Source organism: Amblyomma maculatum, unplaced genomic scaffold (genome assembly GCF_055883805.1).
Source record: "Amblyomma maculatum isolate TAMU_Amacu unplaced genomic scaffold, ASM5588380v1 scaffold_53, whole genome shotgun sequence".
In the NCBI taxonomy this organism is placed as follows: Eukaryota; Metazoa; Arthropoda; class Arachnida; order Ixodida; family Ixodidae; genus Amblyomma; species Amblyomma maculatum.
In genome coordinates, this window is record NW_028146778.1 from 60,594 (window position 1) to 83,158 (window position 22,565).

The 22,565-nt window shown below is 45.3% G+C and overlaps 1 protein-coding gene across 1 annotated transcript in view; it reads right to left on the reverse strand.

Annotated features, from left to right (window-relative positions):
- Positions 1–2,460: 2,460 nt before the first annotated feature.
- Positions 2,461–22,565, reverse strand: part of LOC146170762 (cell-death-related nuclease 7-like) — a 74,456-nt gene continuing 54,351 nt past the window's right edge. Inside the window, exons 5-7 of the mRNA XM_084586795.1 lie at positions 20,570–20,764; positions 4,218–4,459; positions 2,461–2,786 (exon numbers count right to left, since the gene is read on the reverse strand). Of these exons, the coding sequence (XP_084442921.1) occupies positions 2,673–2,786; positions 4,218–4,459; positions 20,570–20,764 (551 nt within the window). The 3' untranslated portion in view covers positions 2,461–2,672. The remainder of the gene's footprint in view (positions 2,787–4,217; positions 4,460–20,569; positions 20,765–22,565) is intronic.

Sequence of the window (22,565 nt, forward strand, 5' to 3'; positions counted from 1 at the left end):
GTTCTTAGGCATCTCAAAATTTTTACAAGCTTTTGGAATATTGCTTACCACAGCAGCACTAACACTACTACGTGACACTGTTCGTCACATGATTGCCAAGCCAGACCATCACGTTTGAAGACAAACAGAATGTGCTATTAATCTGAAATACATTCTGCTATAGAGTGCAGCTCAGTTTCCAACCCCTTCAAATGTATACTATCTGCCCTCTAACCGCAATCCCTAGTGCTGGTGCATTTAGTATTAATATTACAAAAAGGTTTGAATTGTTGAGGCCGAAAGTCGGCCAAAAAACGAATTGCAGTGAGCTCAGCATGATACGGGGCGCTATATAAGTGTAAAAATAAATACGGCACATAATTATCAAACATTTAGTGTTTGTCGCATATAAGCACATGTCAGCAGCCAAGGTAGAAAACACATATTACTCAGTGATTCCCAAATTGCCTGTCGTGCCTTCCTCCTGGAAACCTTATCCAAACAGACACACCGAATAATGGAGCAAAAAAAAAAACGGGCAACTTGAAGCACACAATCCTGTGGATACAAACACACGATGGAATCGACGGCAACGAGGCAGCCGACTGTATAGCCCGAGGGCGTACTTTCCGGGCACCTCCGCCGGCTGCCCCAGAGCCTTAAAACACTCTCACATACGAGGAACTAATGCAATACTTCAAATTAGGAAGACAATAATGCGCAGAACCACACGAGGACCTCAGCAGACAGGAGACAGTACCCTGGAAGAACATACTGGCTAGGATATTCCCAAACCTATCAAAGTACCACAAACGCTGGCCCGAAAAATGAAACAATAACACATGCGCTGCATTCAGTGAAGTCTAGGACATCCTGCACATGATATGGAACTGCAAAGAGCAATTGGAGAAATATAAAGCTCAAGCACTCAGCCAAGCAAAGTGGGAGGCAGAGCTAGCCCACACGGGTCTCTCTGAACAGCAAGTGGTGTCCTGGACTGAGGAAATCACCCACGCAATTCAGTTAACCAATTAACGTTTACACACACTCTCTCTCTCTTATAAGGCTCTGAATAGCCGCACATTTATGAATTCGGTTGCATATACTTGTATCAATGTAGAATTGCTTTCATAGAAAAAATATTTTTGTCACTGTAGTACTCCTAAGCTTTGGCGCAATGTTACTACCTGGTGGCCTAAAGCTGTCTGTGCAGATCATGTGCAATCGATACATTCTGCATGGGATCTAGTAGCAATTATTTTTCTTAATTTTGACGTAGTTTGGCGCTTTTGCACTCATGCTATGTTCCTGCTTTGATGTAATAGTCAGAGTATCAGTCATGAGTTTTGTCGTTGCTTTCCGAGTAGTGACCTACATTTACCGGGGCGAAGAATGCGCGATGCTCAAAGCAAGAGAGTTTCGTTTGAAATTTTAAAGTAAAAACTGCTTCAGAGCCTCTACACTGGTCTGGTAGGCTATGTAAATAGTTTGCTGAATTTGTATTATATGCCTTTATAAATGAGGAGCTATATTAGTGATGAATGGCCCCTGAAAAGCCTTTTTTGACAGATGTCGAAAGTGAGATAGGAATATGACCCTGGCCATTTGCCAAGAAAATATGCTACATATTGAACTTTGCTCAATTCATGCTAATTTAATATGATATGAAGTGTTCGCAATCCTCTTATAAATAGATGTATAAATATTTGGAAGCACATAGTGGATTAAAAGCAGCGCATGGTCCCCGTGCACATTTAGGTGTCATCATAGCTGAAACGGTTTGAACATATATTGCATTGCTTGACCATTCAGTAATAAGAAGTGTACATATACTCATATATATGTATTTCTGTTAAGCGCTCTAGTGCAAGCAGTATCCATAGCCCTATATTTGTGAATATCAAAAGGTGGCAGTTTTCTATTAAAGTCTATTATTTATCCGTACTCATGGTAAAACCTGGAAGAGAAGAAGAGTCGGAATGATGTTCTGAAGAGAGCAAGCAATAATGTGTCACAAAGTTGACGAAAGCTGCAACATTTCTTTTTTTTTTTGAATGAGTGGTACGAAATTTCGTTAGTGTTTTTGTGGTTGAATATTAAGCATGGACTTAATCCTGGTGATTGTTGTGTGCCACAACCCGATAAGGGAATGCGGCTTCTAAGCTTTGAACAGCTACTAAAATATTAAGTACACTTGAAGAGGTTTTCACATAGCAGTGGCGTGTTCAAGCCAGGTTCGAGTGAAGTTTGAAATAGTAATTTCGGAACAGAAGGAAAGCCAGGTGCAGCAATTTCTGCATGAGACCAAGAGATTTTGATGCACCAGCTTCTAGTTATAAGATGTGCTCGACAATGTTAATTTCATTTGCTCGAGATAATGATTCCGATGTATAGGATTATCACTGGAGTTTGATTAATAGTTTGTTTTTACTGTAAAATAATCTGTGAAGTCAGAATACTTTTCAGAGACTTTATAGAACATAAATGCATACTTTTTGCTTTATTAGTAGCTTGAGGAGAGAAATTCTTTTATTTTGATCTTTATATTTGAAAATACAGGCGTTTTTTAGCGACGCAGTCCACATTGTATTGCATTTACATTGCCCCTTAATGGGGGGTTTAAATCTTTCACAATCAGCATGAACGAACTTGGCCCGTTTTTTACCAGCCAGTGTTGGTCGGGTCAGACGCCGTTATTCTCGGTCGTTTTTGCATCTGCTTCTTAGGGCGATGCTGTTCCTAAAGAGGCTGGCTAACCCCGAGTCGACGAGACACGTGATTTCACCTCCTCGTTTCATCTGGGATTGCTGAAATTGAAAGAAAGATAGGTTCAGCGTTTCCAATATATAGAGATAAGGGAATGGGGAAGCTCGGCCAAGCTGGCGCACCATTTAAAGAAAGGTAAGCAGCACATAACACGGGACGAAATTTAGAAAACATTTGCAGCACGTTGTGCTTCGTTTTCTATCTTTCGCCCCGTGTTATCAGCTGATTTGTCTTCATTTAAAGGAAGATTAGTTAGAAGCCATGGAAAACGAATTGTGTCAGCGCCCTGTATAATCTTAGCACCTTAGATTACAATACGTTTGAGCAGGAATGCGAAAAGAATTCATCAGTAGCTGCGCAACCCAATATGCGAACTGAGAACTAAATGTAATGAACACTAGAGGCATGAATAGTATAATGCTAGGCGTCATCATTTGACTTTAACTACAGCGTACCGGCCGCGTCGGCGCCGATAGACGCCGCACAGGAAAATGAATGTAGTCTTTAAGACTAGGTGAAGCCCCGTACAACTGCTTTGACGACACCATAACGCGCCATGAGGGAAGGAAGGTCGAAGTCCGGAAAAGAAGTTATGCTGAAGTGGCTGCCAGAAAACGGCCGCAATAGTAATAAGCAAACAACTGTGCTCCTGGCATTGTGAAAAGAGGTGAGACTCGAGCACTCGTAGAAGCGGCTAGACATTATAGCGTAGAGAGGGTTTCAACACTTTGTTATCAGGTTTCGGCCTTTACGTAGGTGTGGTGGATGTGGTGCCATCTATCGGTGCCGAGTGATCTGTAGAGGCTTTCTCCTTGGCCGGTACTGTTTGAAAACAAGTCAGCTTCTATTATAATGCGAATGAGGCCACGCAAAGCAGTGTTAAAGAATGGAGAAATGATTAGCATGCTGGGGCCGTGGGACTACAGCGCCGCGATGATGCTGAACTTGTGACAAAACAGTTTGAAATGAATCGAAAAAATAGGACTTTAGGACGGCGGGCTAAGACTGCACGACAACGGATGCGGAGGTAGTGAGCCAAGAGCACGAGCAAGATACTTAACGACGAGCACAGAACTAGATGCCATACGCTGCAACAGCAAGAAACGGTAAGCTGAGAGCTAGATAGGATGATATTTAAGCTAGGTCGTAGACGGATGACGCGGCATGAATCTTCAGTATTGGGGCGCTTCTTTTATACCATGTTCGTTGTAAACGAGTGAGTAACATACGTCGTAGAGAGAGTAAATACACTAACTTAGGCAAGGTATAAAAACTGTACTTGCCAAAAGTCACAGTGTGCAACTGTTGGGTAAGCACAGCGAATGGAACACGGTATCGCTATAGGGCTCTATTCTAGAGGCGCAGAAAAAGCCTCCCGCACGTTGTTTTGTTGTGCTTTGCATAAGAAGTACTAAAATGAAGATTATTCGTATAACCTACTTGCCACGAGTGTCTTTAGACGACGTACTCACCATTCGGTTGAGCGAGGAAAAGCAGAAAATTCCTTTATGCCGGGTGACGTACCACTTGCTGTGGTCTTCTTTACTGGAGAACTCAGCCCTTTCACTCTTGCTACTCACGCGTATAACACTGACATCGTTCACATTGTATTTCTTTGTACAGAACATGTCCTGTGCTCCCCCTGCGCCATTTTTCCATGACTGAACGACAATGCTGTCGTTCATTTGGCTCCTCAGCTCCTCCGTGTAAACGTCTGGAGAAGGCGAAGAAGCAAAATTATTAGTCTACGCTAACAAAATATTAACAATGTTGTAAAGAACTGTCACATTTTAGAGAACTAAGGATAGTACGCTTTGTATAGAGCACGTGTGGTGGAGAGGCTTCCTTTTTTATTGCATTGTAGTCTATGGAGCGAATTTGGACATGATCATGGAGAAGCTAGTGCATGCGGATTGCTGGCTCTCTATTATGCGTGTCTGTGCCATAAAAGAGTATGCTCCTCTGTAATTGTACTTCTTTGCTAAACTATGTTGTTCAAAAAACATGGAATTCATTTTGGTTGCTTCTTGTTAATCTTTACTATGCAATACAATAGGTTAATGTAATTTGCATAGGAATTTTTGATGCTGTGAGCTGCAACACCTTTCATTTTTCATAACTGACGTCATGTACGAATTTCTGGAGTTGAATAATTTCGTTTCGGCTCAAATATTATTTGCATAGTTTTAAACAACTGTCAAATTTTATAGAATAAGGCTGACGTCCATTACCTGAGAAATACTAATGCGCTAACATACCCAATTTATTTGAAATTTTTAGAAATCAATTTGTTGGGGAAATCAGTGACGATCGTGCATAGTTAGAGCGCGATGCACAGGACACGAGAGGAGGACAGACCACAGCTCTGCGTTCGATCATCCTGTCTTGTCTTGTCTTTCGAGCTTTAACTATGGATGGTGGTAGTGTTAAACCGATGGGTGCTCCCCTACATACCCGTTTTACATAAATATTTAATATCGCTGTCGTTGCGAAGATGGCTATGAATGAATGCAGTCTGTACCAACCTCAACACACTCCGCATTCTTGTAGTGCGCGGACAAGGACTAAGCAAAGGATGCTGTAGATCAAAAAATGGAGGCCCCTAAACAAAGTAAATAGAAATTGAAACGGGCCTAACCTGAACACGCAACATATTACTTCGCATCGCAAAAGAGGAAGCCTTCAGCTAGACACGAGGCACAAAAACCCCAAAACCAGTGCTATCTTGTTTTGTCTAGTTAAAAGGCCCCTGAAATCTTACTTGCTATAAAATTCGAAGGCATAAGTAGAGGTGGGCTTCGTAACGATTCAGGCCAAATATGAAAACTGCGTGGAGCAGATAGTTTGAAAATAATTTTTAAAACGTGCTCATGGCCACCGCTCGCAACCGATTGCGCCGACACATCTACCTATGCAAGCCATCCCAATGACACCTGAGGTGCTGCTAGGCGCATCTGTTCTTCAATTGCACGCTCTCATTTTACGCAGGCGGGAGGGGGGTACAGTGAACTAGGTTGGGGGTACTGGGTGGATAGAAGGTTGCGCGCTGAGGCCGTTTGCGCCGCTGCCGGCAGAAGGCGCTGCCGCTGCTTTCACCTGGGCCGCGTGCGCTTGCTCGTAGGAGCTCGGCAAGTAGCATGGCCATCTGACAGGGATGCCCTTCAAGACATTCCATTCCGCCTCTCCGGTGTACAGTCATACGCAAAATATTTATGCAAGAAATGAAACAGGTTTTGTCCACTTGTCAAACCCAAAACGTTTCAAGTGGGGTGTAGAGGCATTTCAAATAAGCTCATGCTGCACCTGGCTCGCATAGGCACGTGAATAGTCTCAATGCATTCGAAACACAAAATCGTTTTATTTGCAGTGATTCAAAAATATTTCTGTACAAACGCAATATTTGTGTTCCTTGAAAAGACTATAGTGGGGATTGACTCAACAAGTCTTGCTCTCTGTCGGGTTGAGCAATGTTTGCTGTTCCGTTCTTAATGTGGAGGCGCGCCTCCATAACCAAGCAGACGGCCATCTTTATCCTGATTCTTCTTTGTGTCGGAAAGTATAAATTTTCGCCTCAAAATCCTTTTCACTTCGGAGATATGCAGTTGTCATATGGAGTTCACAAATGCTAAAACTAGCGCAGCAATTAAGCAGTAGAAATTTTATTGACATAACAGCGCGTCCAAGTCGCAGTTTTTGTATACTTGGATAAGAATTGGTGTGCTGCTACTTCATTTTGAAGTACAAGTTGAATGCCTTTTAAGGGGAGCGTTTTCTGGCCACATAGCCTCCCAAGTACTAATTAAGGTTCTGAATATTCTGTTCAGCCTAGATAAGTACTGAGAGCTTCCAGGTCCAAAATTAACGGGAGAAGTTTCAGCTTCAACTTTTTAACCTTGAGCAAGAAGAGCAATAGTGTAGCCAAGAAATCGAATCGAGTTCAGGATTTGGCCCGTGTTTTTTCCATTAGGGAGGTTGCGCGCAATTTTCCGCATGGTGCAAGTTGCGTTTCCATATGCGGAGCCTTCTTGGCCGTATACTCAAGCGATGTAGAGCGCAGCAGACATGAAAGAACAAACGGCCCGAGAAGTAAACGAGAAAACGCGTTTCGCACATGCCCATAGCGATCTTGTTGAAAACAACGCTAGCTGTTAATAATTATATACCTAATTTATTGCTGTGATTAGAGGTGCTCTTTGTCGCTCGAATATCAGATAATTGGCCCATTGTGTTATGTGTTACAATAACGAGACCCGTAGAACCCATGCGTCCGGGAAAATCTGACCCCCTCTTTTCTCACCGCCGTCAGGGTGCCATTACTGCAAGCAGCTTTAGAGATTTAACTCGATTGCAGTGTGATGTGAGAACTGCGTGTGTGATTGGAGTTTCCTGTGCCGCCGCCAGCCGTAACCATGCGGCTACTACAATTGGGACCCGATGGGTAATCTTATCGCTTCAGGTAATCCACCCATTCCGGAACGTCTCTTATCCTATCAATGGCGCCCCTTATGAGTCTCTAACAGCCAATTTACTCTAAGGGAGACCGCGCTCCCTAAACAAGAAGGCCGGTCGATCCGTAGCAGCCCAGACGAGGGGCTGCCAGTGCTAAGTGAAGCGCGCAGCAGCGCCGCCGTGCGGCGGCCCAAGATTTCGCTTCTCGCTGGCTCTTTCTCTTTCCTTCTCGCTGGGCTTTCTCTCAGCCCATTGCCCTTATATTAGTTCCCTATAACAGGTTTTTTTTGTGCGCTGGTGTCGGCTGAGTGTTTTAAAGTGGAAGGGGATTTACAACGGTTTCAATAGCCTATATATTTGGTGATAATCAACCTAGTGCAAAGAGAAAGAAGTATTTGGAGGACATGAAGGGGCCACTCAGACTGCAGAAGAAGGCGGCTCTTCTCCGCTCTGCGATTCTGCGACTGTTTTCATCTTGCCTGACCCACTGCGGCTTGGTCCTCTGCCTGTCTTGGACTCTTCTGATTGTGAACTGATAAGGCCGTTCCGAGAGTGGGGGATTTTGCCAGGTTTCCCCTTTATGGTTTACGTTCCATGCCTAGCTAGGGCTACGGCCATGACATTGTCTTTCCTGGGCTCAGGTCCGGTAAACTGGTTCGCCAGTTTGCCGGCAGATTACCTAGCTCTAAAATGCTTTTCTGCTAATGGTGCCAAACATATCCCTGTGGGACTTATTCCTGTTGGAGATGGATTAATTAAAATAAAAAATCCTCTTCTAATCCAATATCAACTGAAAGATGCAACCAGCCTATACCTGCAGATTTCGGAGGTTTATTATGCAAATCTGATGATTTGCACTGCGTTGCTGACTTACTGCATTGCACTTAATTTGCCTCATTGCCTGTGAAGGCATTTATTCCACAACAGCTTGCATGCGTGAAGGGAATTATCCGCGGGTTTGATTCCTCCGCTACGCCAGTAGAGATTCTTGAGGACCTTCATGAGGCCGATGTTGATATCATGTCAGTCTACCGTTGTAGCAGACAGACTGGAGGCTCACGCGTATCAACGGAGTCAGTAGTTGGCACATTTGCAGGGTCCTCTTGCCCAGGTGAAATTAAAGTTTGGCCAATTATATACCGTGTTGACTCTTTGCATCAACGGTCATTGCAATGTAAACATTGCTGGCATTTTGGGCACAGTGCCAAAGCGTGCATTGTCGTCCTTAGATACTCTAACCCCGTCTACCTGCTCAATTTCCTATAAAACATTAGATAACATTCCACCTACCTCCTCTTCTGCGTCCACCCTTGTGGAAGCAAACGATACTGACTCAATCCCTATTTCTACCGCATATCGGTCAGATGTTGAGATGGCCTGCCCATCTCAGAAGCGTCGTGCTTCCTCTTCTCCTAATAAATCAGACCATCCGCATGTCAAATCTAAGAAAGGTACTCAGAGAATTGCGAAGAAAACGGATGTGTCAAAAGAGGCTGTAGCTGCCTCATTTTTAAAGCAATAATCATGGCGGTAATCTCTGTACTGCAGTGGAATTGTCGCTCTATCTTATCTTATTTCGAAGACCTACAGCACCTTATTACTAAAATTACACCTGATATTATCTTACTGCAAGAAACTTGGCTCTCTCATAATCGTCCTTTCAAAGTAAAAATTACCGTGTTTTTAGAGCTGATCGCCCACACGGCAGAGGCGGAGGCTTGTTAACTTTGATTTCAACAAATCTAGTTCATCGTGCTAAAGTGGTTCACGAATTCATTGGGCCTCATTGTGAGATACTTGCCGTTGAGTTAATTGTCCCGCAGTGTGTCCCGGTCATAATTGCAAACATCTACTTTCCCACAGGCGTCCGTGGGACAGATTGTTTAGAAGCTTTGCTGACAATTAATTCAAATGTAGTTTTGGCTGGGGACTTCAATTCCCATCATGTCATATGGGTTTCAGAACAGACTATAGTGGGCAGTTACTTTCGTCTTGGTTGTCTAGAAATGATGTTGAATGTTTTAATAATCGCGCCTATACTTATATGAGACCCAATTCTCATTCAGCTATTGATTTAACATTAGCTACAAATGGTATTGGAGTATCATCGTGGTCTACTGCTGAATTGGGTACGTCTACCACTTCCAACATTGCATGAAAACCGATTAGGTCAACTGGTACATCGTGTAAATTTTTCAACATCACCCTGTTCAAGAAATGTCTAGGAGAGGCCTCCAGGTCATCTGCCCCTTCTGATATATCGAATCGCGGCCCTGAAGTATTGTCTTCAGTTTTAGACACAACTCTGCGATTAGAGTTTACTGTTCAGTCTGCCAATAAAAACAAGACTCCTTCGAGCTGGTGGAATGAAGAATTTCAAAAAGCCTATCGTCAGAGAAAGGCCGCATGGAAGCGCCTATCCAATATTCTGTGCCCAAACAGCTGGATTAATTACAAATTCTTTGCAGCTTCGTTTAAACGAACAATGTCCGAGGCTAAGGAGGAATATAATGCGAATCTGAACACCTATTTGTCTAACAAAGTCAACCGGAAGTCTCTCTATCGATACATGGAACATACAGAAGTTGTGCCCTCTCCTTTTATACCACCCAGTCCACTGTTTTGTCTAAAAAAGATGAATTAGATAAAATTGGAATCAATTTCGCGAGGCCTTGTGGCGCGCTTTCAAGTTTGCACTACCTTTTCTTCAGCCCGATTGCAGTTTGGTATAAACTTCACGGAGGTAACTATATCTGAATTAATGGCTGCAGTTAATTGCCTGCAATCGGCTGCCCCTGGAGTTGACAGCATATCTGTTTCCATGCTGAAAATACTATTTAACGATTTTGCCTCGGACCTATTGCAGATTGTGAATTGGTCCTTGGAAAAAGCTTGGATTCCACAAGCTTGGAAAACATCGAAAATAATTTTACTACTGAAAGACCAGGGGAAGGGTTTGATGTCAACAACATTCGGCCGATTGCTTTCACTTCAAATTTAGTTAAGCTTATAGAGCGGAAAGTCTGCTCTCGTCTCATGGATCATGATCTCTCCTTCCAAGGCTTTAGCGAGGCTCTGATTAGATTCCGACAGGACTGCTCGATTCGAAACGCACACGTAGACTTGGAGAGTCGTATTACGGTTGGCATGAGGAAAAACGAGGTTTCAGCTCTAGTTACTTTAGATATTTCCAAAGCGTACGACAGCTTAGAATACAGCAGTTTGCTTCATATGCTAGCTGGTCTACGTGCTCCATTATACATCTTTTCGTGGATTCGGGAATTTTTAAAGAAAAGATCATTCTTCTGCACAAAGAATGCATTAAATTCCGACACTTACACCCGGTCAAGAGGTGTATCCCAAGGAGCAGTCCTGCTGCCGGTATTGTTCAATCTACTAATGCGTGACATTCCTATTCACCAGGCCGTCAAAGTTTATGTGTATGCAGACGATATAGATTTTTTTGCTTCTGCCACAAATATTCACAACCTATATCATTTGTTGCAAGATTATCTAAATGCCCTGGAGGTTTGGCTGGACAGTTTAAGGCTAACTTTAAAGGTCAACAAATGTGCCGTCCTAGTATTCCCACAGACAACCCTCGTTAACATTTACTTGTCTTATCATTCTGTCCTAATACCGCAGGTTGATTCTGGTAAATATTTGGGTGTATTATCCGACCCACCGTTAGACTGGAGGGCTTAAATAAAAACCCTTGTTCCTAAAGGTGAACGTGCCCTTAGCCGGTTGATAACAATCAACAATAAGAAATATGGTATGCGTCGGGACACTCTGCTCTTACTTTATAAAACCTACGTACGACCAATACTTGAATTTGGCTCCATTTTCTTTTCTGGGTGCCCAATGTACCAGCTTGAGCCCCTCTTTGTTTTGAAACGACAATCTCTGCGCCTTTGTTTAGGTCTGCCCAAATCAGTGGCCAATGTATTGCTATACTTGGAAGCTCGGATACCTAATCTAAATTCGCGGTTCCAGCTTCTAACTGTGCGATCCTATTTAAGGTTTTTGGGGCCAGTTCCTGGAGTGGCTAACCCCATTTTTACTTCGATCCCATCATACTTCTTGAATAATATTTGGCCTTGGTATAAGCTCCCTCAGGTTGTGTTTACTAATTCCCTGCTGTCGAAACTTTCAGTATCAGTACCTCTTTAGTACAAGTTAACCACAGGCGGCCTGATACCATAATCTCATTTGATGACACCCTCCCAGAGAATGCTAAGCATTTGTCTGCCAATGTAATAAATGCCCTCATAGAGGATTACCTAGACAATTTTCCGAGCCCTATTGCCATTTTTACAGATGCGTCTCAGCAGGATGAAAAAGCTGCTATTGGCATATACTCCCAGGCTCTTGACTGGATTTATTCATTTCGGGTCCCAGACTACACACCAATTTTCGCTGCTGAGTTTCTGGCCATTAAACTGGCCTTGACTAAAATCCCAGTGTAATATTTCTAAGGTCATTTGGCTTTCTGACAGCCTATCCGTGCTGTCATCGCTTGAAAATTTGAAGGACACTCGGCTTTGCCGTTCTCTTTATTTTTTTCTTCCTCCTCACATTTCAGATTTTTTTCAATGGGTCCCTGGCCACTGTGGTAATACATATAATGAAAGAGCAGATTTGTTAGCAAAATCAACGCTTACTGGACCTCTTGTTCCATTCATACCTAATATCGTATACTTAACTTAAGCACGATTTCAAAATTATTTCCAACGTCTCCATAACCTCAGCAACGAGCCTCTCCTTTCTTCACCAGATTACCAACACTTCAGATGGCCTTGGCGTGGCCGCATGTGTGTTTCAAGGCTATGTGAAGTGTCTATGACTTCCTTGCGCTGCAGAATACCGAAACTAAATCTGTGTTTATGTCGTTCGGGGCTATCCGCTACTAACCTTTGTGAGTCTTGCAAAGAAATTGAATCCATAGATCATTTTTTCTCTTCTGCCGGAGGTTCGCATCTCTCAGCAAAATTTGCTTAGCAACTCCCCTTTCGAGATTAGGCCTTCCACTAACCATTCCAGTTCTCCTCTCCTTCGGGGCAAGCGTCAAGGGATATGCCTTAAAACCAGTGAACGATTATATTCATGATTATAATTTCAACAGGTATATTCCTATGCTAGGTACGATTTAATTACCTTTTCTTTTCCTTTTTATTTTTTCCAAGTTCTAGTTAAACATCCATATTTATCTGAATACTCAAGTCCTTGAACATATATATTTACAATCTACAATGCACCCTGGCCAATCCTCCACCGCGAGTATGTGCCATTTTGTCTGAGGTCATCATCATCATCATCACCAACAACAACGACATTTCAGTAAGTGGTGCTACTATCGCTGTGAATGTTCGACCTGACTGTTTACGAGCTGTGTTCGCTGCTGATCTTCCCTTTCCCAGTATCATCAAATAAACTCGCATACTACATTGGGTGGAGTCGCTGGCTAAGAACATCGATTATGGAGCTCCGCAGCCGCACTATTTTTACACGGATGATGCCTGAGGCCGTTAGTTATGAAGCCGTGCAGGTGGGCCAGGCTGTTATATTTACCGGCTCCCTTCGCCAGTGGAACTTAGCTATCTTCTGTGGGACCGCCCCTGACGTAGAAGACTGCATCAGCTCCTTCGAACGGGTGAGCCTTTGCAACAAGTGGGACAACGATACAAAGCTGAACGTTATATTATATCTTACCGGCGTGGTTAACTTGTGGTACCGGAACCACGTGGGGACATCCAAAGTTCGGCCACCTTCAAAATGACTTTCTAAGAAGTGTTTGGCAGTTCAAAATCAGAACACGTCGTACAGAACAGCACTTGTGTGAGCTGTTGCAGCAGATGGGCTGAAAGCTATACGGGCTACATAGAAGATGTCATCATCATATGCAACTGGGTGAAACCGAACATTACAGAAGCTGACAGGATCAGACACATCTTGAAAGCTACAGACGATGGCGCTTATCATATGTCGCTGGCGCGTGACTTATGCACCTTTGGCGAAGTGTTCACGCTCTTCCGGAGCATAGAGGAGCTGTGTACGCAAAGGGCGCTGACCTGTCAGCCCCAAAGGCAACTGGAATTGGTTGCCAGACTGACGCCTGCCACCGACAGCTCCTCCTTGCTACGGCAGATTAAATATTTTGTTCTTGAAGAGTTGGCACTTCAGCTCTCACTGTTCCCTGACCCCCAAGAACAGCCACCGTATTTGGCTCTGATCTCTCTCGAAACATTCAAGAGCAGGTTGCTGAGGCAGTCACACTCCGCTGACGTACGCCGACGTCGCCCCAAGAACTATCGTCGTTCCGCATCCTTACACGTACATTATCACAACACCTCGACCGTCTACCTACCTTGCGATGCTAGTGCCTGTACAAGTGCCGGCATTATTATATCGGCGACCGGCTTCGCGAGCTAACAAAACATGGCGCTACGTTTGATTACTGCTTATTCATATTTTCAGCTATTGCCGTCGCTATTACTCAGTGCCAGCACAACCTGCACAAACGTCCACTTACTCGCCTCCATCTCCTGAATAGTCCGCATGTGACAACCACACACCAAGCCGTCCTTTCTCTCAAGAACGCTCCGCCCTTTCGAGCCGTCGATCCCCTTCGCCGCTACTTCACTCCATCTCCCCAATGCGACGTCGCCACAATAATGAAAAGGAAAACTATGTGCCACAGTTCCTGAGGCCTGAGCTGCGTCCCCATCCAACCTCCAAAGACCTTCACATTCATTTGCCAACGATACAGAATTTTCAGTCGAGGCTATTTCTACTACCGTGTACGCCGTGCGTCCCACGGAGCGTTGGCGGACTAAAACCATTCCCGAAACCGGAGCAGCGAAGCGGCGGTGGGAACAGAACCAGCGCCGGGAGGGCGGCAAGGAGGAAACATTTATGGGCTCCCGCAGGGCGCACTGCCCTTGTCATCTAAGCTGGCCGCTGCCCGCGGCTGAGAGCGGGTGTCTGCAGCGGCCACCGGCTTCTGGAAAGTGTTCGAACCTCCTAGGATTTGGAAGCTTGGAACTACGCGAAGACAGCCGTGAACCAGGCGAGGAGGACTTTCGAGGGGAAATAGGGGTCGGAGGGGCCACGGTGGACGCAGGGACGAGCAGAGACGACAGAAGAGACTCAACTGGAGTGTCGTGCGGAGAGGCCGCGCTCTGAGTGATACGTGTGAGAGTGCGCGCAATTTGTAAATAAATGCACAATAATCAGGAAATGTCAAATCTCGTCGATCTTCGTCGGAGAATGCGAGAGGGGCGGTTCAAGGGACCTGCCTGACGCCAGCTTCAGGACTCTCTGCGCACGGCCACCGCTCAGCACATTACGCCGTTAGTAGCATGCACCGCTCGAGTCATGATCCAGGACCCAATGTATACAATCCAGTTTTTTAATGCTGCCTTCTTGCTTAAATGCGGTCATCTCTGGTTGGGATTTCCTGTCACGTCACGCTGCTAGCATCGAGTGTGCTCGCGCTGACATCGGGTTCTCGACTTTGCCCGATACCTAAACAGACGCAGCTCCGTCGAATTCCTGCGCTAAATCCCTCATCGCCGAAGATATAGGCTATCTTTCTGCTCTTCTGTGCTTGTTCGTGTCGGTTGGGACTCTGTTAGCCATGACACTGTTCTCATCATACCAGCCCTTACTTTCCTGCGACACAGGTTTCTTTTCGTTACCCTACGCTGTGCTCCCTATTTCCGCTGGCCTTTCAATGTTATGGGTCTCTCACCCCTTTAACTCTCATACTGCTCTGCGCCATGGCGAATGCTTCGGGAGTATCCAGCCAATCGCATCTTCTGATCCCTGAGAAGCCTGACGATCGCCGCTATGTGCCGTGAATACGCTCAGCCTCCTTCATCTGCGCCCGTTCCCTGCTATACAAGCCTGTTTCTCCGTTTCATTGACGCCGTCTTCCTCAAGCGCAGCGCACACAACTTTTCAACTTACTACAACACTTTCGTTTCGCCTTTGATTATCATCACAGTTCTAAGGGTCAAACACCTACTGTCAGTCATACCTCTCAGCGACCATGAATTATAGACGCTAGCGCAAAACAACCCATCGTAGCGGGCGGGGGCGCGAAAAAATGACTTAACAGGAGAGGCCGTGCAGCGGAGCTGTGCAAAAAAGCCGCGCTCAGAAGAAGGCGTCGGTAGGTTGCTTCAAGCAGCGTGGGTCACGCACTCGCATGCACTCTCGCTTCGGAGAACACTCGAGCTGCGGATTTTCTACCGCATCTTACCGCTCCGGCTGCGGCGCGACCGGCTGACGGCATGAACCGTATGATGGAAAGAAAAACCACAGGCATAGCGCTATTGAGGGTGCAGGTGCTCGCGAGCAAGCGTACGTACCCGACTGCGGTAAGAAATTACACAGAGAACAGATATCCTTTCCCTTCTTTTACTAACTGCACGTGAAATAGAGAATGGAAAAAGGCGACGGAGTATCACTCCCACGCACACGCGTTTTACATGGTCAAAAGCTTAGAGTAGTTTTATTCGGTAACATTGTAATCCCGTCTGCTTTCTTAATCAATACAAAAGAAGTTCGTTTGCCGGCACTGCTTGTGTCAGCATATGCACAGTTTATATAAAATCAAATAAATTATACTCATATTATAGAGTAAATGCATTCGTTCTTGTATACCTAGTGCCTGGTATTTAATGCAAGTAATCACATGTCACTGTGATACACATAACCAAAATACATAATTAAAAATTTACACTGCCTTTCCTGGAAGAACCGTCGTCTTTGAAACGCACTCACGCCTCTCCACAACACCTGAAGATAATAGGTTCAACACAAAACCACAGCGTCTGTCGCCGACTGTAATGGTCAGCACAATTAGCTGAAGAGATGGGTCCAGACAAGCTGTACGCAGACAAGTCTCTCGTCTCAAGAAGGGGCGGAGAGCCAGCAAGAATGAGATACACAGCGTACAAAAGCAGCGAAGAATAATGGCGACTTTCGCCGTTAGGCCAACACGCAGAGAATTCCCACACAGGTGACCGACGCAGACCTATCTTCAAATTTAAAACGAGCGGAGTCGTAACTGCTGCAGCGGTTCGCTCGAGGGCGCAGCCATGCAGCGCAGTCGGCGGCGCCGTCATTGCGATGGAACAAATTAAGCGCGAGGGAGAAGTCCTCGTAACATTTTTTTGCTTTCGCTCCCGTGTGTAAGAAGTGCGGCGAATCAGGCGGGGTGGAAGTGCCGTTGAGCGTCCCGGCCTGACCTACGCACAACTGCGACAGCGCCCTTATCGTGTGCCTGCAACCGAACGCCAAGCTTTTGAAGAGCAAGTCGACCGAATTCGCCAGAACAGCGTGATTCAGCCCTATAGTAGCCTTTGAGCATCTCCTGTAGTGCTTACAAAAAAGGATGGCTCTATCCACTCCTTTATTTACTATCGCAGCCTGAATGGGATTGCGTGGAAGTAGGTCTACCCTATCCCACGCAATGGCAATGCTCTCGACTGTTTGCATCGCGCTGAAATCGTCTTCCATCAGTTTACGTTTCAGGCACTAGCAGGTCACCCCGGAAACGGCTAATTGCCCCAAACCACCTTTGTAACTCCCGACGGCTTGTACAAATTCCCAGATATGCCGTTTGGTCTTTGCAATTGGCCTGCAACATTTGAGCGGATGATGGGCACTATTTACATGGCCTAAAGTAGAAGGCGTGCCTACACTACCTCGACGTCATCGTCGTTTTCTCTCACGAATTTGACACCATCTCTATTGTCTGAAGCACGTTTTGACCGGCCTCTCCGATGCCGGACAGCAGCAGAATTTGAAAACTGTTTGGTGCCCGGCAGCTCACCATTCATGGCTACGCTGTCTTCAAAGTAGGTGTGTCTCCAGACCCTGCCAAACCTCGTGCTGTAGCAGCCTTTCCCAAAGTGACTTCCATCTATCCAAAGTGACTTACAAGTATCGCTCTCGGACTGTGCTGTCACTTTTATCATACTTTTTTAGAAAGTTTCTTTCCATCTTTGTTCCTTGACATGACCGGAAGTTGCAACATTTCGCTGCGGTCGCCAACTTGCGACCCCTTATGTAACACCCCTTTTTAGGGGTCTTAAAGGTAATAAAAAAAATGAAATGCCTTGAATACTTTGCGTCGCAACCTTACGTCCCCACCTATACTGCGTAATTTCGGCCTCAAAGCGCCTACCGAGGCCCACGGGTCACCACGGATGCTGGTCTCTTCGATATGCTCGCTCAGCACAAATAAGGGTATGCTGAATACGTGGTCAACTATACTAGCCGTACGCTCACAAAGACTCTCAGTTACTCAAATAGCGTGCTTAGCCATTCTTGGGCTCTCAATAAATTCTACCCTTACCTCTATGGCCGCCATTTTAGGTAATGACGGACCCCCTCACACTTTCCTAATTAAAAGACCTCCGGCAGGCTGCCAAGATGGGCTCCTTGCCTTCAGAAACATGATGTTCGCGTTGTTTACAGATCCGGCCGCAGCATCACGAGGCCGATACCATATCCAGCTCTTCCCTTCCAACTGAGGCCGCGAGCATTTCCTCTCCCGACGATATCCCGCCATCACACAACTCCAATGACATGCCGTCAGTTCAGCGGAAATATCCATGAATCACTTCCTCCAATCCTACGGTGCTTATCTATCGCTTGCTCTCCACCGCCTTACTTCCGACTTCGCCATTCGTGATAACCTCTACCGCCGCAACTACTGCGCAGATGGCACCATGTGGTCGATCGTTATTCCCTGATAGCTATGCTCTCAAATTTTTGTCTATTTCCACGCTGACCTACAATAAGGTCACGCGAGTGTCTTCAAGACAAACAGTCGTCTTCGGCTGCGGTACTACTGGCGGGGCATGCACACCTTCGTATTAAAATACGTTTGCTGATGCCTCAACTGCAACGTCGCAGGCCATCTCTTCAAAGTTCTACTGGAAAATTTCTGCCATTATCCTGCCCACCACTCCCTTTTGAACGTGTAGGCATATATGTCCCCACACTGCAGCCGGCAACTGCTGGGGTATAGTAGCTGTTGATTATCTTACGATGCATGCAGAGACCATAGCGTTTTCATCTGCCACACCGTCAGAAGTAGTGTCCTTCATTTCGCATCAATGGATTCTTCGCAACGGCGTACCTCCAGAGCTGCTCAGTGATAGAGGACGCATTGTTTTGGGCGACTTTGTAAAAGCCTTGCTCACCAAGTACAACATATCTATAAAACGACCTCCACCTACCATGAGCGCTTCAACCTTACCCTTGGCCAGAGGCTCTCCATGTACGTCTCCTCCAACCACTCATATTGAAACCTCGTCGTTATTCATGTCACTTACACTTACAATACTGCAACAAAGTCTACTACTGGCTTCTTTCCTTTTCTGCTCCTCTACGGCCGTCACTCTTCGTCTGCTACACTCGACACCATACTCCCGTGAACCGACAAATTAGCCTGACAAATCCGAGTATATCCCTGCTTCTCAAGCCACCCACATGCAAAACACTGTCTAGAAACTGCCCTCGCACTCACGGCAACACCCTGTACCGCCCTAAATCCCACCATGACAACTTGCACTCTACACCTTACTATTTGGCGCTCTTGTTTGGCTGCGGACACCCTCCAATACTCCTGTACTGTAATCGAAATTTCTTGCCAAATATCATGACTGATACCGTGTTCTGGAGCGCGCCTCTCTGGTTCATTATGCGGTGAAACCTCTTACGCCGTCTCATGATCTACACCGGCGCGCAGGAAACATTGTTCACGTTCAGTTCCTCAAGTCCTATTACGACCCTGCCGTCTTGATTACGCAGCAAGTCGCCAGTATGGCTCTCTTCGTCCCGAGGGTAATTGTGAAGGGAAATACGTCAGCGGCGAACATTTCAGTTGGTGTCACTGCTCTTGCTGTGTATGTGCGGCCTGACTATCTGCGAACAGCGTTCGCATTGATATTCCCAGTCACAGTACCATCATATAAACGCCCATCCTACACTAGTTTAAAATGCTTACGCTGCATACACGATTGACGAGATACCTCTTGCTCGTGCGCGTTTTATAAATTTAGCACTTTGCTTTTCATGGGCCCTTTAAGCGTTTCAATTCCTGATATAATGCGCAATGCCGATTGGGCAAAAAATAACCGATAATCAAATGGTTTTTTGATTCTCATGTTGGGAGAATATAAACTTGGAGACTAAAAATTGCGAGGAAGAAGAAGGTCGGACATTGTTTGCAGCTTTTTTATCAACTAACTCAGTTGCCTTCTTGTCGCAGGACGGCCAACTAATCTTGCAGCTAGTAAAAGTGAGCCGCATACCCAACAAAGTGCATAGTGGGTAGGAGTAATTATCTGACTAAATGTCTGATGGGTATCAGACATTTAATAGATAGAATTGTGCTTTGGCCGCTCGGGATATGAAGTTAAGCAGCGATGATAGTTTACATATGTCCGACTTGGTGTATAAAACATGTTAAGGTGATGTTTATGCACAAGCCGTCACTACACGTTAATTCTGCACACAAGAATTGACTTTTTCCTTCAAGAAGTTTCAAACCAAAGTATGTTCTTAGCTTCGCTCTTAAAAATTGGTATTTTTGGCTGCATAGGAGCGATGAGCACATGCTAATTCTGCGTGTAAAGAGCGTATTTCGTCATACATTTCATGTCAAACGCAGAATATTTTAGCTGAACTGCGAAACGTGTTTATCATCGAACCTTAATGAAGCCTGGACCATAAAGGAAACTAAAACAGAGCTGGGTGAAAGTATTTAACCCTTCAGCCATTTCGCCTATTTATTTCAGGCTACTTTGGCTGACCAACATTTCACAACGGCATGACAGCTACAGGACTTCACGCGGAGTGAAACTTCTGCAAACTGATTAACATTTCGTCACCCACTAAAAGGTGCTTGCATGTTCAGGATGACAAAGGTATTTGAAGTTCCACGTGTCATAATAAATTACAATACTCACTTCGTGTCCAACGAAACATTTCAGTGCAAGCGTTTATTCTTAGTCTTGTCCCCAAGGAATTTGTTACATAAGTAACATTAGAGAAACAGAGCGCAGTCATTCAGTAACCAACTGCGGGGTGTAGTCTGAGCACCCGAAAAGTAAATATGTGCTGTTGATGGCTGGAAACCGCTCCAAAAGAGCTACGAATGCTTCACAGAAAATTGATGTGTTACTAAAATTTCTCATACCCTAAGGTAATAAGCCTGCTTTTACTCTCCAATGATGAGAGATCAATTTTTTTGTATCATCAAGCCGTTTCACCACCAAAACATGTATTATTTAATTGACGCATCAATGCAACAAACATTTTGAAATGTGATGTTTCAATAATTATTTCTTACCTTTCTCGTAATTTGGAGGCTTTGCAATTGCCAGGACTGGTTTCTTTCTGTTGGTAAACAAAATATTAACCTGCATTCGTTTCTGGTTTCTTTCGTATTTCCTGTTGAGTATGTTCCAAAAATCTTCATATTTAGCTGCCCAGTTCGGTGCATTATAAAGGTACACATTAGCCGCTTGTACTTGGAGGTGTTGAGCTGCAAAGGGACGATCATTACAGGTAGTTTGAAATATCACAGAACGTTATATTTTCAAAATGTGGTTCTTCCGCTTTAAAAAGCGTAAGAGAATATAAAGAGGTTGTCCATAATTATGGTTGGAATGTTTTGAAGAGTACCAGATAATCGGATCGGGCGACCATAGTAGAAACGCCCACGTCACCAGTTCATTTTCAGTTTTGAAGCGAAAAGCTTTACTAGGCTTGTCAACTCCGAGTCCGGCGTGTGCTCTGTCGTTAGAAAAACATATAAAGCCCCGCTCTAACCAAGCCGTATGAATGTACCTTCGTATAGCCTATAGGGGTAATGTGAATGCAACGGTCCTGGCAGGCTGAGTCTGACATAACCTTCCCATGTGAAACGAGAGAGTCAAGTTGGCAGCTCCTGCCAGTGGATCACGGTCATGGACACGGACACGGCACACAGCGACGATCGGTTGGCGTAGTATTGCTTTCGCAATAAAAGTCACAGCTGCGCATGCACAAACCACGTGACGTCATAGGAGAGGCGCAGGTGGTCGGAGCCGCCGCTGCCGTCGTAACCGCAGCGGCGACTCCGCCGGTCGACCTCTAGCCGGTGCCTCGCGCTTTCACCGGGCTGTGTTTATGTCCATACAGACGTGTAATGGTGATGATGATTTGCGATCGGAATAAAGTTCAATCTTAGGTGATGTACAGATGTAGTGTATGTTTCACCGTGATGATAAGCCATGAAATATCTATAAGGTGCAACCATGAACACCAAGGTCAGCCACAACTAAGGAACCACAAGTAAGCCATGGCATCGCCGTAGCTTTTCGCGTCTGATGATGAAGCTTGTCGCGGTGGCTTAACCAAGCTAAGCCACTGCCAATTTTTTTCTCAAAGCCGACGACGGTCTTTATTGTTTACTCAAGAATTACCGTGGATTATCTGGCGATGCTATAGCAGTTTGATACAAAATACGCCTTCGTTTGCAGAGCAACCCTACTGCGGAGTTCCCCACGAAGGTGCATTTGTCATATCTGGTTTCTAATAACAATATAGCAGTCAAGTGGGACCATCAAAGTGAGGCAATGGGATAAACATGACAACTGTCTCTCATTAGCAAACTTGTTGGAGTGTCATTAAACGCAAACGGTCTCGTTACATTGTGAACATGCCCTTCTAGGCCCAGTGCGAAAGCAAGCAGAAAGATGGTTTTGTGGAAAATACTCATGCAAGTCTATTTATATACCGCGTTCATTCGTCAGAGCGCAGCGCGGGAGGCAACAGGCTCCCAAGAGGCAGTTAGGAGCGTGAGAACCTTGGTATTGAGCAACGACACTGCTGTCCGTGCCATCAGAATCATCAACGCTAGCTTCACACATCAAGCTTCTTAGGCCAGGTACGCTGGCTTCCAAACTGGCCCCTTATACGCAGCTCACCGGAATTTTCAGTTTTCTGCTGGTTGAGATAAAAGTGAACGACTGCTTATAGCATGCTTTTCCAGCCCTTCGGCTAGCCGCTGGCGGTCATCTGCGAGCAAGTAGGAACGCAACGCAAAGTTCTACTCTGGTCATCGCAGCATAACAACTTCGGCAGTCCGTTACAAACTCACGTCTGTGAGAGCTGTATTTGGGGTGATTTTAGGAGCATGGAGCGCGCTCTACGGGTTGTTTTTAAATTTCGCGAGCCCTCATTGGTTTTAAAATAAAAGAGCTACGCTCATCCTACCTCACCAAATACACCTAGTCTGGGCTATCCGCGTGGCTGTCGTGATGACTCTTAATGGTGATTGTTTTTTGTATGTGTATGCATTG